The 16,911-nt window shown below is 48.0% G+C and overlaps 1 protein-coding gene and 1 long non-coding RNA gene across 6 annotated transcripts in view; one reads left to right on the top strand and one right to left on the bottom strand.

Moving 5' to 3' along the window:
- Positions 1-6,317: 6,317 nt before the first annotated feature.
- The window catches only part of MAP2K6 (mitogen-activated protein kinase kinase 6), a 55,434-nt gene continuing 44,840 nt past the window's right edge, over positions 6,318-16,911 (top strand). For 2 of the 4 annotated variants that reach the window (XM_071764657.1, XM_071764655.1), the window contains exon 1: positions 6,918-7,177. In XM_071764657.1, the coding sequence (XP_071620758.1) occupies positions 7,141-7,177 (37 nt within the window). In that variant the 5' untranslated portion in view covers positions 6,918-7,140. Of the gene's footprint in view, positions 6,673-6,917; positions 7,344-16,911 lie in introns of those variants that run through there. The other 2 variants (XM_071764656.1, XM_071764658.1) reach the window with 2 other exon arrangements.
- On the bottom strand, positions 7,524-11,904 carry LOC139805814 (uncharacterized). 2 transcript variants are annotated; one of them, XR_011730000.1, is made up of 3 exons: positions 11,572-11,904; positions 9,358-9,469; positions 7,524-7,635 (listed from the first exon to the last, which is right to left on the bottom strand). It is a non-coding gene; the product is annotated as an uncharacterized lncRNA (long non-coding RNA). The 2 variants fall into 2 exon arrangements; XR_011730001.1 differs by lacking the exon at positions 11,572-11,904 and adding an exon at positions 9,742-9,857.

Here is a 16,911-nt window from a genome sequence, read left to right as displayed (position 1 = left end):
GGAAAGGAAATGAAAGGAAAAAGGAAAGAAAAAAGAAAAGGAAAAAGGAAAGAAAAAAGGAAAGGATAAAGGAAAGGATAAAGGAAAGGATAAAGGAAAGGAAAAAGGAAAGGAAAGGAAAGGAAAGGAAAGGAAAGGAAAGGAAAGGAAAGGAAAGGAAAGGAAAGGAAAGGAAAGGAAAGGAAAGGAAAGGAAAAAGTTCTGCAAAGGCAGCAAAACACAAAAGATCTGGGACTGAAGCCTGAACTAAGTGCTCCTGACATGCCTGAAGGAGGCATTTTGGTCCATTACTTCCCCCAAGTAAACAGAGAACCTGTTACAGCCATAAAGACACAGAGGGAGTAGAGGCAGGAGGGAACCCAAATGGTCAAAAAACCCCACTGGGCTTTGCAGCAGCTGAGGAAAAATCAGCCACAACCACATCCACCACACCAACCCTGACGTGTGCCAGAGGGATGGGACCTCTCTGCATGCAGGGCACATCTCAAGCATGGATTTCTCTGCACGGCAGCACAGCAAAAAACTCCCCCTATAAAATGCAAAACTGGAGGCTCTTTGTTACCAGAGGTAAAAGCACCACTGAGAGCATGGCTGCAAAGCTCAGGAGAAGGGACGTGCAGTGGAAGATATGCCATGAAAACACCTTTTTCCCCCAGCCCCAAGTAAATGTCTTCCAGAGGCTGCTTTAGTTCATCTGTGCATTAACCTCGTATTTTTAAATTAAAAAAAAAAAAAAAAAGAAAAATTCTATTTGAAAAATCCTGTCTTAAAAAGCTTTGCTCTTACAGGGCATGGCTCTCCATCTCTGCCCCTCTTCTCCGGGTTAATCAGCATCACCCTGACCCCTCCTGGAGGAGTGTGCTCAGCCCATTATTATTATTATTATTATCCATGAGCCTTTATGGCTCTAAGACCTTCTCATTCCTCAGGTTACAAAGCTGTAAGTAGGTTTTGTTTATTGGCCTCTGCCACCTGTAACAGCTGCCTGTACTTCTTGGGTCATTTTATCCTCTCTTAATTCCCCAGCTCTCTGGTTCAAGCCACAAAAAGAGACTTTACCAATTATCCCACCCTGCCTGCACGGGGGAAGCAGAGTTTGTTTAACTTCTGCTCACTGCTAAATCCTCCTGGGCTTTTCATCCACCTACTCCAGACCTGAGGTGGCAAAAACGTGCCAAGGAACTGGTGGCTGTACCAAAAAATGCTCGAGGAGGAGAGGGAGGAAATTCAGACAAAAGGTAAGAGGTGGCTGAACTCTCAGGGACCTGTGCTTGGCTCTGATTCCTTTTCAGCCAGGGAACAAAGGAATGCAGGATATTGCTCAGCACCATTCAGGCTGCTGGGGAGCAGATGGTCACTGGGATGCCTCATTGTTTCTCACCTCCTCTCTCATCAAGCTGCATTCTCCTCCCCAGCATCTGCACCCACCCTTTGCTTTGCTTTTGCTTCCAGCTCCTCTCTCAGCCAGCCCCATGGGGACATCCCCCTTTTTTTTTTGGTCCTTTGGAGAACTTCCTGCAGCTTCTTCATCTTCTGGGGTGAAATGCCCTTGCCTTGCCTTGCCTGTAGCAGGCAGAGCCTTTAGGATGCTTATTCCTACAGTTCCTCATTTTCAGCTCAGTGGGGTGAGACCACTGCATCCCGGGGACACCAGGGAATGGTCAGCATTCACCTGCCCACCTCTGCTTCTCCAGAGTGGGGGCTGACCACTACTTCAGCTCAAAAATGATGGGATAGAGCCCTGGGAATGGGATCACAGTGGAAAATATCAGTCTGACCTGTTGCCTCTAAAAACCAGCAGCACAATCTCTCAAGGGAGAGAAGAAGCCAAACCCTCACTCCCCTTGCCCCAAAATATCCTCCTTTCTTCACAGCTCCCATCCCTGGATGCAGGGGCTGGCTGGAAGCAGCAGAATCCAAGTGATCCAAGAATCACTCCCCTTGCCCCATAAGATCCTCCTTTCTTCACAGCTCCCATCCCTGGATGCAGGGGCTGGCTGGAAGCAGCAGAATCCAAGAAAAACGTCAACCGGAACCAAAGGAAACTGGAATATCCACAGGGTCCCTCTGCAGAGGTCCTGTTGGAGCCCATCCCATCTCCTGCTCCATGGAAGTTGGCTCACCAGGCTCCTCTGCTCTGCTCCACTTCATTTGCAAAGCCAAGCTATTATTTTTGGAAGATCCCACTTCCCAGGCACCGTGACTTCTGTCTGTCCCTGCAGAGGATCCTCATCCAAAACACACAACAGCTTCTGAGCAAGAGCTGCAGCACCTTCACACGGTGGGACAGGCTGGGAAAACTGGGATTCTGAGCCCACAAACTGGGCCTTGTCTTCAAGGATGTACAGTGAGGCAGCAGAGGTGTTCTGGACACCAGTTTTGCTTCTATTTGCCACAAATAATACTCATAAGCCACACATGACCAGCACATGAACTTTCCAAACAATGTTTTGCAAAGGGCCGTGAAGCAGGAGAAAACCTGAAGAAGAAAATTGCAATAAGAAATAAGAAACTGCAATATTTAAGGAAATTCTGACAGCAGTCTTGCAAGAGTGAAGCAGGACAGCCTCCAAAAGCTGCACCCCTCTGTTGCTTGCAGACAGAGCTCTGGGATTAATTTTTGTCCTGTTGATTACCCACATGCAAGTGTTCAGGCAGACACTGAAACCCAATCCTGTAATTGTATTTTTACAGGACAAACCCACCACATGACACAGCTCTCCTTCCAAGCACCCTGATCAAAGAGAAGGTTGGAAACCAAGTCGTGTCTAAAACAAATACATATTTTGGTGCAAACCTCCTGTTTACCAATGCAGAGAGGAGAAATTTTTTTTTATTTTTTTTATTTTTTTTCAGCAGTGCCCTGAAACCGCAGCGTTTGTCCAATTTCTCTGCAGCAAATTCGTTTCTTAGCAATGAAGGAGCAAGCTGGAGGGAGGAATAAACAAACCATAACGTGTGTGAAATTCAAGGGACTGTATACAGGGGGTGAGCACGAGAGAAAAAGTTCTGGCCAGACCCAGATGGAGGAATTGGATCCTTTTGTTCAGCCCTATGGGATCCCTGTAGCAGTAACCTCCTTCCCCCTCTCCCCAGGCACCTTGCTGTATTTCACAACCTCTCACACCTTGGTAATTTATTCCTTAGAAGTCATCACAGAGGGATGTGGAGGGCCCAGCATTGCTTATTGACACAAAATGATTAAATTAACATTCCCAGAGAGTTTGCTTCCATGTGTTGGCAGACACGGGCTCACCCAAGGCCCCTGCACTGGTTCTTCTGCATCCTCCTGCAGCCAGAAAGCAGAGAACCATTCAAGCAGAGATTTTTTTTCTGTTCTGCTTCAGTGTTTGCTCTCATGAACTAATCAAATCAAAGTGTGGCATTGTAAACAAAAGCAGCGAGTTGAATTGCCTTTCAAAAATGACTTAACAGGTCGCTGAAAGACAAATGGCCTTTCCTGAAGATGGGAAGTGCTGCTGGATTGATGGTTCCAACAGTGGAGCCAGTCTGAGAGAGCTGGGCAGCCTGGAGAAGGCTCCAGGGAGACCTTAGAGCACCTTCTAGTGCCTGAAGAAGGCAAGGAAAGCTTGGGAGGGATTTTGGACACAGCCATGGAGTGATGGGACTAGCAGGAACGGCTCAAACTAGAAGAGGGGAGACTGAGATAAGATATTAGGAAGAAATTCTTTTCTGTGAGGGTGCTGAGCCCCTGGGTGCCCAGGTTGCCCCCAGAAGCTGTGGCTGCCCCATCCCTGGCAGTGTTGGAGGTTGGATGGGGCTTGGAGCACCCTGGGCTGGGGGAGGTGTCCCTGACCATGGCAGGGGAGTTGGAACTAAGTGGTCTTTCAGGTCCCTTCCAACCCAAACCATCCCATGAGTCTATGAGCCTATTGCTGGGCAGAAGGAGGGTGAATCCCATCTCAGGCAAAGGAAATCCAGTCACATCGTCTGCAGAATTTAGACTTTAAAATAAAAAGACCTGTCAAGGAGAAACAAACCACTGAGCTTAAAGGCTGGGCACTGTGCTGGAGCAATTCTGAACAATAAAGGTAATAAAGTCTTTGGATACCACTTGACTCAAAGCTGACAGTAGCTTAGTCACAGCCCTGGGATGCCCTCTCCGTGGAAACCCTCTCATCCTTCCACCAGCTCACCCAACCATTCCCCACTCAGCTGTGGGTCAGGGCATCCCAGAGGAGCTGGGGAAGGCTGCAGCCCTCACTGACCCCCCCAGGGGAACCCCCCCCAGCCTGGGGGCACCTCCTCAGCTGCAGTGCTGGCTCCTGCCAGGACTCATCCACCAGCAGAACTTCACACACCCTCCAACCCTCTGCAGAGGAGCAGACAGACAGACAGACAGACAGACAGACAAGCTTCTGCAGGTCCCAGGCTCACCTGAAACCCATAAAACCCATGAGAAAATTTCCCTTGACACTGTACAAGGGGGCCCTAGCCCTGGGGAAGGAAGGGCTGCAGTGGGATCCCAGCTCCCTGCGTGACTCTGGGGAGGGGGAATAAGGAGAAGTTGGAAAAAGTGATGGAAACTGAGACTGTGCTATTTGCTGGGCACCAGCAGCACCACACAGGTTGTCCCAGGTCATGCATGTGACAAGGACATCCCAGAGCACTCGGTGGTGGCACAAGGGACACAGCAAGGGATCCAGCCAGCACTCCAGGAATTTGCAGAGGACGAGGACTCCATCCTCAACAGGAAAAAAAAAAAAAAAAAAAAAAAAGCCTTAAAACAACCAGGCTCTAGTTCTCACCCCATGGATGTTCTTCCAGTGGTCATCAGTTTTTCAGGAAAAACTAAAGGAGCATCCCCCATTTGTCATGGAAGCTAGGCCAACAAAAGGGCATTATGCAGATTAAAAGCAAATTAAAAGCCTTTGCCTTGCTTTACATCTTCACCAGGCCAAGGTGGGCTCACTATGAGAGTCCTCAGAGGCCTCCAAACTGCTGCTCAGTTTGTTTGTAGCCCCTGAACTGCACTGCTGCCCTTTGGAACCTGCTGGGAAAGGGGCTGTCAGCATTTCCATCGTAAACCTTTCCTTTGGGGGATTTAGTGCTGGGCTGGAAGGACCTGCTCCCACTGCACTTTTAGCAGGAGGGACCATGCAGAGCGTTTCCCTCCCCCCAAACAATCCCACCAAGTTACACCAACCTAGCCCTCATGGGGGGGTTTCTTAGTGCTTAGGGTTAGGGTCTTTTTCTTTGGTCTTTTTCTTCCCTGTTATGAAACCTGTGCTGAACATAAAGCCCAACTTTAGGAAGGACGATTTTTTCTTTTCTCTAGGGACAAAGATGCCCTGTCTCAAGAGGATGCCACCACGTGTCCCATCCCCTGTTCCCACCTGCCCCCCTCTACAAGAGAATCTTCTACAAGCCCACAGGGGTCGAGCTGACCACCTAGGGAAAGATCCTGGGGAAGGGATGTGGGGGGGAGGGGATACAGGCAGAGGGGACGCAGACAGAGGGGACGCAGACAGAGGGGACACAGGCAGAGGGGATGGAGGCAGAGGGGATGGAGGCAGGGTCAGGGGAGATACAGGAAGGAGGGATGCAGGCAGAGGGGATGCAGGAAGGAGGGATGTGGGCAGGAGGGGGTGCAGGCAGAGTTGGGGGGGAGGATGCAGGCAGGGTCAAGGGGGATGGAGGCAGAGGGGATGCAGGCAGGGGGGATGCAGGCAGGGTCGGGGGGGGGATACAAGCAGGAGGGATGCAGGCAGAGGGGATGTAGGCAGGGTCGGGGGAGATGCAGGAAGGAGGGATACAGGCAGGAGGGATGCAGACAAGGTTGGGGGGTAGGATACAGGCAGAGGGGATGCAGGCAGGGGGGATGGAGGCAGGAGGGATGGAGGCAGGAGGGATGGAGGTAGGGGGGATGGAGGCAGGGGGGATGCAGGCAGGGTCGGGGGGATGCAGGCAAGCAGGGACGCAGGAACCTTCTCTCTCGCAGCCACATCTCTGATCCTCCCCACAGGGACCCTCCGCTCTGGCGGGGAGGAACCCGCAACCCGCGGCGGCGCTCTCGCCATTTGCGCGCTACTTGCGCGCGGCACGCGCATTTCCCCCCCTTTCCTCCTTTTCCTTCCTCCTCCACCGCGCGGGCACCGCCTCCCCGGGCATCCCCTCCTTTGCGCAGACCTCCGCGCAACTTCCCCAGCCCAACCCCCGCGCAAGCTCCGCGGCCGCGCAGCCCCGCGCCGCCCCCTGCAGGAAGCGCGGGGACTACAGCTCCCAGGGGGAGGCGCGGCGGCCGTCGGCTGCGCGGCTGCGCACTGCTTCCCCAGCTCCAAGTTTGGAGCTTTGAGCTGCCAGCCCTGGCCCATCATGTAGGTGCAGCAGGAGCCTTCCCTACCACTGCAAGCAGGGGGGGAAGGGAACCCCCCCCACACCCCCTCCTCCTCCTCCTCCTCCTCCTCCTCCGGGCGCTGCAAAGCTGCCCTGCAAAGTGTGCAATTGCAGGGGCTCCCCCCGCTGCAAGGAGAGCTGCTGCAGCCAGCCGGGAAAACTCCAGTTGCAGGAAGATTGAGCGCTTGCAGTTTTGCATCTTTGTTGTTGCAAAACTAGCTCCCGAGGAGAGGCGAGGCAAAGTCTTTTGTGCTTCCCCTCCCCCCCCCCCCAGCAAAGCAAAAAAAAAACGGGGAGAAATGTCTCAGTCGAGAGGTAAGGCTGCTGCTTCTCTTCCGCCGCAAATAATGCAAAAAGTCGTGCATGCATTTGGGAGTGCATTGCATGCATTTGTCGGGATGCAATTGCATTTTGAAGTTTGAGGCTTTCAATGGCTCTCAGTTGCATTTCCTGTTTAGTATGTGCCTTTTTTTTTTTTTTTTTTTTTTTTTTCTCTCTCTCTCTCTTGCAGACACACACACACACACACACACACACACACACACACACACACACACACACACGCACACACACAGTTCCTGTAAGGCAGGGCTTTGCAGTTCAGCTGTGCATTGACGTTATTTGAATTCTTCTGCGGGGATTACTGAGCCCTTTTTTTGCCTTTTGCACAGTCAGGACAGATAAAGGGTGTTGTTGGAGAGCAGATGCATTCGCTGCTGGATCCCCGCATGCAAAACGGGCACGATGCATGCGAATCGCAGCTAATTTAAAGTGCAGAATTAAATGAAAGTTTTAAAGAAGTCGGCGGAGGAGATGAAAGGTGAAACTTGAGCGGAGTTACCAGGAATTAAATATATACCTATGTTTCCATGGGAAAGTATTGTTCTTGTGCCAGGACTGAGATCATTTTTCCACCGATTTCATCCCCCTCCCCTCAATATCTGGTAACTTTTGGTCAGAGGCAGCAGGGGGGTTTGGAACACCAGGTCAGAGCTCGGAGCTGCTTTATTTAGAATTTAGGAGCAGAGGCTCAGCACTTGGGATGGAGCGAAGGGGGTGGGGGGGCGGGTTTGGGAATGGGATAACAGTGATTTATTATTTTTTTAATGATTGCATTATTATTATTATTATTATTATTATTATTATTATTATTATTATTATTATTATTATTATTGTTATTATTATTATTATTATTATTGTTATTGCCAGCGCGGAGGGGAACGTTTGATCTTTGCTTTTTAACTTGATAATTATTCCGAAGTGGCTTTGCCTTCTGTCCTGCAAAAAAAAAGGGGGTTGGGGTGGGAAGGGGGGGTCGTGGGAGGAGGTGGAGAATTTAATATTGCAAAAATGCTGCGGGAATGCAATAGTCCCTGCAAGGCAGCCCAGGCTGAGATGTTTAAGGAGGAGTTGCTCTGGCCATTCATTGTGAAAACAGAGGGACATATGTCAGCTCCTGGCCACACAGATGCAGCTCTGGGAGCTGCTTTTAAAGGTTTGGATTTGATCCTGCAGCTGCTTTCCTTGCACTTTGCAGCCCTCGCACGTATTTTGGGGGGTGGGGGGGATGTGAGATGATGCATGGCCCAGTGGGAGACCAGTTGCCAAACTGGGAGTGGGGTTTGTTGTTGTTTTTGTTGTATTTTTATTTTTTTTTTTCTATTTAAAAACGAGACATCTGTGAAGTCGGTGGCCTTAACTCTCTCCAAGGCTTGCTGGGAGGACCTAGGAAGGAGGTGCTTGCACAGCTTCTTGCCACACAGTTTTCCTTTTGTAAGAAAAATGTAAAGTTGTTGTATAATTTATTCCTAATTTGGGTTTGCTGCAGTCATCTTTTCCAGCCAAGCAGGGAATTGTAAAAGTTTCCAACAGAAAGAGCCAAGGAAGTTTGATAATGCAAAATTGAACCGAGTGATACCCGGGGCAACGCTGCTGCTGGCAGGAGGGTCCCTGGGAGACCCATGGAGGGGCAGGGGGACCCCCAAAAAGCTTTGGGGTGGGACAGGCTGGTCACACAGAGCTGGTGACAGGCAGGGACCTGTGCTGGTGGCCCTGCCACCCAGCCTGTGGTGGGTGCTGCTTAACCCCAGCACCGGCCTTGTCCGTCCTTCTCAGGACCAGGAAAATGGGAAGACCCAAGGAGCCAACCCACAAAACATGATCTCAATGAATGGCATCATTCTTGACTCTGTTTTCCCTCCATCCGATGCAAAACGAGTGCCTGAGTTGGAATTCCTTGCCCAGATGACTTTCCCAAGTTCAGCTGTTGAGGCGGAGTTGTTGTTTTTTTGATTTATTATTATGTTTGGTTTTTTTTTTCCTGGGGAAGGGGATTCAGCTTTGAGGTATGGTTCTTCAGAAGCCTGGATTCAGGGAGGCATAATCTGCATTTGGGGATCAGCTTTCATGTGTTGCACAGGAGGTTCCTCGTCAGCTTTCTAAAATACTGCACAGAGCTTCAGCCAGCTGCTGAGCTCTGGAGCCTGCTCCCTCCTTTGAATCCTTTCCAAAGTTGTTCTGACAATTTGCCAGAGATTATATATATATATTTATTTTTTTTTAATGCTGCTTTTCCAAGGGGACTGTAATCTTAAGGGTTATTCTCTGATAAGTCTTATTCCCTGCAGATAATCTCACTTAGTTAAGGAAAATCTGCTCCTTGGACTCTACCTGGGCCAGGGAAAGAAACAGAGGTGATCTGCATTCTGCACAACCATAGCATGGGCTGTAGAAGATATAACTAGAAGATAAAAAAAGTTTAATTCTGGCCATTTCCACAGCAGAAGCTGTGAGGTACCTCCAGCATCACACTCGCAGTGCTTGGCCACCATATCAGGGTCCTGGTGGCCTCCCTAAGACTGGATACGAGCTCCTGCATTGCACCCCGTGCTCATTTCTACCTTAATTCCCTCTTTTTAACATTACAAAGTATTATTTTTAGTGGGATGAGGCAATCCATGGAAAATAAGATTTCTGCAAGCCTTGCAGTCAGTTTCTCACCTTCAGAAAGGGTCTGCTGTCAACGGGGCTTGATGGTGGTGGTGGCTCAGAAGAAGTTGAGTTGTTGCCCCAATGTGGCATGTTTGGCTGTCAGGAATAATAGGATATTATTCTGGAAGAGAGAAAAAAAAATATACATGCGGAAGTCCATATTAATTACAAGCTAAACAGAGTTTGAAGCTATAAATCTGAACTCTCTTGACAGCAGATATATTCAGGAGTCTTCCAAATTCATGGTAATGGGGGAATTATTCACTCGGGAAGCCCACATCAGAGCAGCAACCTGCAAACATGCAAATTTCTCCACTGAAATAAGAAAAGAGGATGGGGAGCAGTTCCCATTACAGCACTAATTCATAAACATTGAAATGAGGCACATTTAACTGCTAAATATTGCTGTCCATCGATCTCATTCTGAGTTCTCAGTCTTTGTTGTTTCAAATACAATTTCTTTGTGCTCCAGCATAAAAGGGATTCTGAGATTATGAGAAACAGGTCCCACGTGATGCTGGCTGAATGTGTACCCTCTGGACTTTGACCAAAGGCCCTGCACATATTCAAAATACTACTTTTTATGTAAAAAAAAAAGGTTTCTTCTTCTTTTTTTTCTTTTTTTTCTGCCCAGCTAGAAATCTCAGCGAAACAGATGTTAAGCCTAAGTGGTGTTGGTTTTTTTTTATTATTATTTTAGCAAATAAAATAATAAAAAAAAAATCCGAGGTAGGTGGCAGGTTTTTACTAGTATAAAATTAACCTGTAAGGAGGCTCCTGATGGTTGTGCAATGTGCAGTTTGCCTCGTCAGCACCACCTCAGCTTCTTGCCATGAGCACACTCCCATGACATAGGCACTTGGCAAGAGCAGGGGGAGCAGAGCCATGGCAAGGTGCAAGCCTTGCAGGGCCTAGCAAGCAGCACAGCCACTTCAGGTCAAGTTGTTTTTTTATTTTATTTTATTTTTTGGAGGCTGTGTTGAATTGTTATTTCACCTGTTGCACGTGCTGCCTGCTCTGCCACTTTTTTCTGATGGAGGTGCCTGTGCACTTTGGTTTAAAAGGGGGAAATGTTCATGAAGAGGTTTAAAAGGCTCATGCAGGGCCATGCTGGAGGAATTAACCAGCATGGGAATAAAGAAAACAAGCTAGGTGGGGTAGAAGTGGTGCTTGCCATGCACCAAATCCCTGCTTTACATGGCTGAGCACCCAGGGAGGATTCTCCAGGTGCTGAGTTTTCTTTCTGCTCCTTCTTCTGCGTTGCCCTGAGGATGCTTTTGCTGGGCTGGGCAGGGAAGGGGCTCTCACCCCCTTTGTCCTCCCAGGCAGCAAAAGTGGGGGTGTAAAAAGCAGAGTGCATTTGTAGGGTGCCCCTATCCCCATCTCCTGGCACATCAGCAGCTCCCTGGTGCTAAGGACACAGCTGCTGGCAGGGACAGGAGGACACAGGGAGCTCAAACTATAAAATAATTGTAACACTAAAAGTGTTAAGTTGCAAGGAAGAAGGGGCAAAGATCTGTTTTCTCCTCCAAGGTGGAAAGAATTTTAGGTTGCCCACTGCCATAGAAAGTGTTGCTCATTTGGTACTTTAATCACCCCCCAAAACTGGAGCTTCCTTTGGGGTGAGTTCCCTCCCATGACACATCCATAAGCTGCTAAGGTGAGGCAAATGCTACTCAATTAAAACCACAGGAGTAATTTAGAGAGATGAGACACCTCATTCCTCCAAGAGTCATGGCAGTAATGGCACAATTACCTGCACAATCACGTGGGAGCTTTGCAAATTTTGGGTACTGTGGCTGGAAATCTAGGAGATGACTACGAAGTCGCTGTATTTTCCTAAACTATGCACACATTTGATGTCACTTGTAAATTTGCTGAAAAGAGCCATGACAATACCTGTAGGAGCCTCTCAAAAAAAAAAAAAAAAAAAATTAAAAGCAATACCTCTGAAAGAAACCCTGGTCCCTTTTCTAAGTTGGAAAAAGAAGGAAATGCAAAAATATAATTCCAGGAGTTACAGTTCCAGAACCCTTGCAGCCCTCCTGTGTGAATACACAGTGTCTGTTCCTCCAACCATATGAGTTTGCAGTGTGGCCACAACAGCAGCATCCTGTGAAGTGTTGAGGCAGCCTTTGGTGGCCAGGTAAATTGCAGGACTGTTCTTTTAATTTTAGATGTGGACAGAGCTGTAATTAAAAAAAAAAAAAAAAGTTTCATTACCTGTAGAGTTCTGTGGCTCCCTTCCTCAGGCCTGTCTGGGAAGAGTTGAAGGGATCAGAATTATCAGCTTGAGCAATGTTGGCAGGAAAGCAGATTTGGGACCCTGGAGCTTTGCCATGGCAGATATTACACTCTGTGGTGGCAGAGTGGTGAAGGCCACTCAGTGCAATTTCCATATCATTGGGCAATTTTTTTTTTATTTATTTTGTCTTCCAAATCCACAATGTTCTTCTGCATGTTGACAAGTGTGAATGGGAAAGTGTCTCCTGCTCAGTAGTGCTGGCTCAGTAGGAAGCAATTTGAAGAGGGAAGCCTGAGACTCTTGCTTGTGGAACTTCTGTCTTAAAGCCAAAATTCAAAGCTCTCCTTCCTTGTAAGCTGCAAGTTCCAAACACCCAGTTGGTGTTTCAGAGGGTCCATCCCACCATGAAGGTCTCTGGGGTGCTAAAGCACTTTTGAGTCATCTTTCCTTTGGAGATGGTGCAAAGAGGTGCTGAGCATCCTTTGGGGAAGCTCCAAGAAGCCAGCTGGGCATCTGGGGCTGCTGGTGCTGGCAAAGCTTTGGCTCAACATCACTCTTGCTTTGCATCCTGTGGTCCAGTGGGGGCCTGGATTTGTCTGGGCATGGTAGGAGCAGCATCTGACTGCATCAGGTGAGAAATAGGAGCTGCTTTCCCCTTCCAAGTCACCACAGGAGCAGTGGCCCTGGTGTATTAGGGCTGCTGCAACAAGCTGAGTGTAGTGGAGCCCAAGGAGTGTTGTGCAAAGAGCCAGAGGGAGCAGCCTCTGCACTGAGATAGAGTTTCATATTTTTAAGAAAAATGCTTTCTCTCTCTGCAATCTTTCCCCCCCTCCCCGTTGAAGCAGGAAAACTTTGCCCAGCAGAGCTGATCCAGTTTCTTGTTGCTGTTTTGTTAGCCTACTTAGCTTGCAATTTTCTCATCAAGGGTGGATTTTATAGCCTGCACCCAAGCAGATCAAAAATCATTCAAGCTGAAGCCCAAGTAGCATCCACTGGTACTGCACTCGGATGAAACCAGGGGAAAAAAAAACCCCAACAAACCATCAGAAGTTGCAGATGAGATGCCACAGATAAGGCAGCAGTGGAAAGTGAGTACAGGAGTCAACACTTCAGTGTGTCTGCACGGCCAGGCCTTTAATGAAGGCTGAATCAGCACAGACTTGGGAGCTGCTTTTGAAAGAGAATCTTTTTCTAAACAAAAATATGTAATTGCACTCCATGAAACAATGCTTATCAGTGCCAAATGGCCCCAGAGCATCATCTGGCTGTTCTTCTGTGGAAGTCCCAGGCAAGATGATTTTGTGCTTGTTTTCCTCCTGCCACGGGGTCTGATCCTGAGCTTCCTCATTTGTGTCTGTTCATCAGGGCTTATTTGACACCTGAGCAACAAATGGTATTATAAAAATTACAGCTCCACTCGGTGTTATCACCCCCCCTTAAGAATGTTCATTGCTTTACCAGTGGTTCAAGGTCAGATACAGAAAATGACTCAAAGATCTTTTGTTGTTCTGACAGCTCTAAAGTAATGGAAGTCCCCGTCTGGCAAAGACAAAGCTTGTCAGGGTACCAGCATCAGAAAGAAAGGGAGACAGACAATTTTAAAGGCAAAGCCAGCACTGATCCCTGGGTTTCTTTCCCTGGATTTGCTCCATTGTATCTGCCCTCATCAGCTCTCAGCATCTCCCATCTCTCATGCAGAGGAGCCCCAGTAAGAGCCTGCTGGACCTGCATGCTCTCACAAGTACCTGCACGTAGGAGGTGAAGCTTTCAGGTAAAAAACAGAGCAGAGGAGATGAGAAGGTCCTTCTGGCACTGCTTTCCCTGTGGAGGGTTTGTGCAGCACCCAGCACTGCCCTTGGCACCAGCTCCTTGGTCCTGGGGCACTTCTCCCATGCTGGCAACTGGCACCCAGTTAGAGGCACCCAGTTTCCAGCTTGGATTTCTACACTTTCTTCCTAGGGTGGCTTTCCTTGCCTACAGTTAGGGTCTCCAGTGCTGCAGAAGTGTGAAGAAATAAACCCCAAATTTGGAAGGGCTGGAATTGATTTCTTCTTTCAAACAATTGATCCTGGAGACTTTTTTTTTTTTTCTTTTTTTTAGAAGGAACTGACAGTCCAGGGTTGTAGCTTGTACGTCTGCTGCTGTCTGAGGATTGAAGCCCAGATTTGTGACATTTATTGTAGTTTTATTCCAGGAGTGAAACACCTGTAGGAGCTGAGAACATCTGCCCCACTTCTTCCAGTTAAATGCATCCTGAAGGAAAAGACAGGGACTTTTCATGCTCTCAGCAAAATGCCCAAACCCCTTTTGGGCTAAGATAAATCTTAAGTAGACTTTTTTAAACACTGAGCCTGAGCACTTGGCAGAAATGCCTCAGCAGAAGCACAAGCCACAACCCAGGGCTTTTGGCAGCCCTGGTGGGTCCCTGGAAGTGGAGTTGGTCACCCCAACACCTGCCCAAGAAAACCAGGATCTGGATTCTGCTGTAAATGATGTTCAGTCAGAGATCTGAGCTTGATTTCCAGAAGTCCTACAGGTTTTGGAGCTAGGGACAGGACAGGGAAGCTGCCCCAGTTTGCATCCTGAGCTTAGCTTGAACACCACTGAAATTCTGGACAGGGAGCCACAGACATAACTTTTAGTCCCTTCTTGCAGGTTTTGCTTCTCCAAATTGAAAGATGCTGATGGTTAAAGCAGAAGCTCACTCCCAGGCAGACCTCAGTACTTAACCGTACTAATTAAATGTTTTCAAAAACCACAAGATTGACCTTCACTGCATGCCCACAGATTTTTCTCTCATTTAACAAGCACAAGGTTGACAGAGTAGCCTATTAAAGGAGAAGGCAGTGCTCTAGATACTGTTGCTTTTCAGCCTATTCCAAAGTGTTTTCTGCTTTTTAACTGTAAAGGATGGAAACCATCATGCCCCAGTAATCTACCAGAAAAAGCCAGTCTGGAGACAAGGCTGAAATAAAGCAAAACTAAAGTTTATGCAGATATTAATGCAATAAGTCACCATAACCATTCTATACAGGCACTTCTGTAAACAGAGAGCCATTCTGTGTGGCATAGAGCTGTCCTTTGGGAGGTTTTCTCTAGAAAAAAGTAAAAGGCAATTAACATAGACTCTGCCTTCCTTACCTTTCCCAAGGACACCAGCAATTTGCTCATCTCTAATAAAACCTGGAGCATCTCTATGGAGAACTTGAATTCCTGCCAGGGAATCAGTTTTCCAAATGAACTAAAAGACCATCTGGGTGTGGTGCATTGCATGGAAGGACACAGCAAACCAGTCCCCCCAACAGAGCAGCATCGGGGCTGGAGGGAGAGCCCAAAATAGTCCCTGGCAGCTGGGGAGGGTGACACAGACACTGCCTTCCCATATGATTAGTTGTGAGTTGCTTTCTGGAAACAAGAAAACCTGAATGCACAGCAGGGATCATTTTGGCAGAGAGAAGGACCTCTGGGCTTGCACCTCTCTGGGTTTTTTTTGCAGGGTGACAAGATGGGAGCCTGCCCTTGCTCGTGGCCACCTGAGCCATTCCTCATAGCATGACTTCAGCTTCATTCATGTCATTAGGCAGCTTCCTTTATAGCTAAGCATGTGATTATTGTAATCTTTTTTTTTTTTTTTCTTTTTTTTTCTCTTTCCTTTTTTCTTCCCCTCAAAAAAAAAACCAAAAAACATTTGGTACTTCCCCCGCAAGGAATGAGAAGCTTTATGTCTGCTGAGAGGCTGGAACAGCTTCCTGCAATAGAGAGCATTCCTCCTCTTTCCTCCTCTCCCTCTTCCTGTGTCGCCCTCAGAACAATGCCAGGGCTTCCAGCAGCAACAAGCATTTGCTTTACCTTGCAGCACATTCATTTAGCACCCATCCTGTGCAAGCATCTCCTGCCAAGGGAGGGATCTCTACCCAGGGGCTTGCTTCAGAAAAGCATCACCACTGAAATGTGGGAGCTTGAATCTGAGCTGATTCAGAGCAGCAGAGCCCTCGTTTGGACAAGTGGGGCCTGAAGGATTTTTCTTCTTTCCCCTTAAAAGAGAAGCTAAATAGGATATTTTTTTTCCCTCCCCCTTTTCATCCTCTGATCTTGAAAAGACTTGTGGACGTGCTGAACTTGAAGCATACGAGTCCTTTTGCAGGAGTCAGTGGGACTGAATGTGCTTAGGGTTGAGCACAGACAGAAGAATTTACAAGGCTGGGGATGTATTTTGTCCTGGTTGCTATGTAGGATGGACATAGTGGAGCTGTGTGGGTGATTTATGTTGCCCTGTTTTCTCCAGCTTATCTGTTCTTGCAACTTAGGAAGTGATGTTGTGTTTGGGAGCATGGATGTATCCATCTGAAACTGCAGTCTGGATCCTTGCACAGGGAGTTCTGTAGAGGCTTTGATGGAGAGGCTCACATAAAGGGAGTTTTGTATTTAAAACTCCCTGATTTAGCAGGCTGGGTGGGGAGATGTTACCTGACAGGGTTTGATCCATGTGAACATATGTGGGTAGAAAAAAAAAAACCCTGCCCAGTTGTGTCAGGGACACTTTATTGGAGGAAAGAAAAATTAAAAAATGAGATGTCTTCTGCCAGGGTACTGGGCCACAAGGCATTTCTTCAGTGTGTTGTCCAACCAGAAGTAAAATTGCATGATAAGAACTGGGGAAAGGCTTGTGTTCTTTACATACTGCTTGCTTTGCTTTATGCTATGACATGCAAGTGAGTGTCTGATCTTAGCAAGTGCCTGGAACGAGGGAAGTTCATGGTCTCTGACCTCTGGCTAAAACCTGGTTGAATCTGGAAGAGGTTCCCTGGTAGCCCTGCATCCTGCAGACCTTCCTGTGCCTGGCTCTGAGCAGCTGACACTCCTGGCATGTGCAGAAATCCATTGCTGAAGGGGTTGCAGGACCAAGACTTTTCTTTTCCTGGGTGGACAGACTTGCTGGTGCTGGTTCTTGCCCATCTCTGCTGCTGCTGAGATGCAGAGTGGCTGCAGTTGTTCTCCCAGAACTTCCTACCCTATTCCAGGGTTGGGATAAGGCCCAAAGTTGCAGTGCTGGGGAGCTGGGTGGGTTCTGGAGCTCACTTTAGGTTTGCCTTTCCTCTGGTTGCCCTTGGCTTCCCACTGTGAATTGGGTTTTCCTGTGTTTTGGAAGTAGGACCCACAGGTTTGCTGGAATGCATTGCCAGCAGGGGGAGCATGAATTAGTTCCTCTCCAGACCTGTTAAATACCACTTTTAATAATTTTGGTACCAAAATAAGCAAATGAGCTCTTAAGTCAGAAAGAGAATAGCAAAAGAGAGTGGTGAAACAGGGTGGCACAA

Source organism: Heliangelus exortis, chromosome 20, assembly GCF_036169615.1.
Source record: "Heliangelus exortis chromosome 20, bHelExo1.hap1, whole genome shotgun sequence".
Lineage (NCBI taxonomy): Eukaryota > Metazoa > Chordata > Aves > Apodiformes > Trochilidae > Heliangelus > Heliangelus exortis.
Note: the sequence above shows the minus strand (reverse complement) of the source record. Positions and strands in the feature narration are given on the sequence as shown.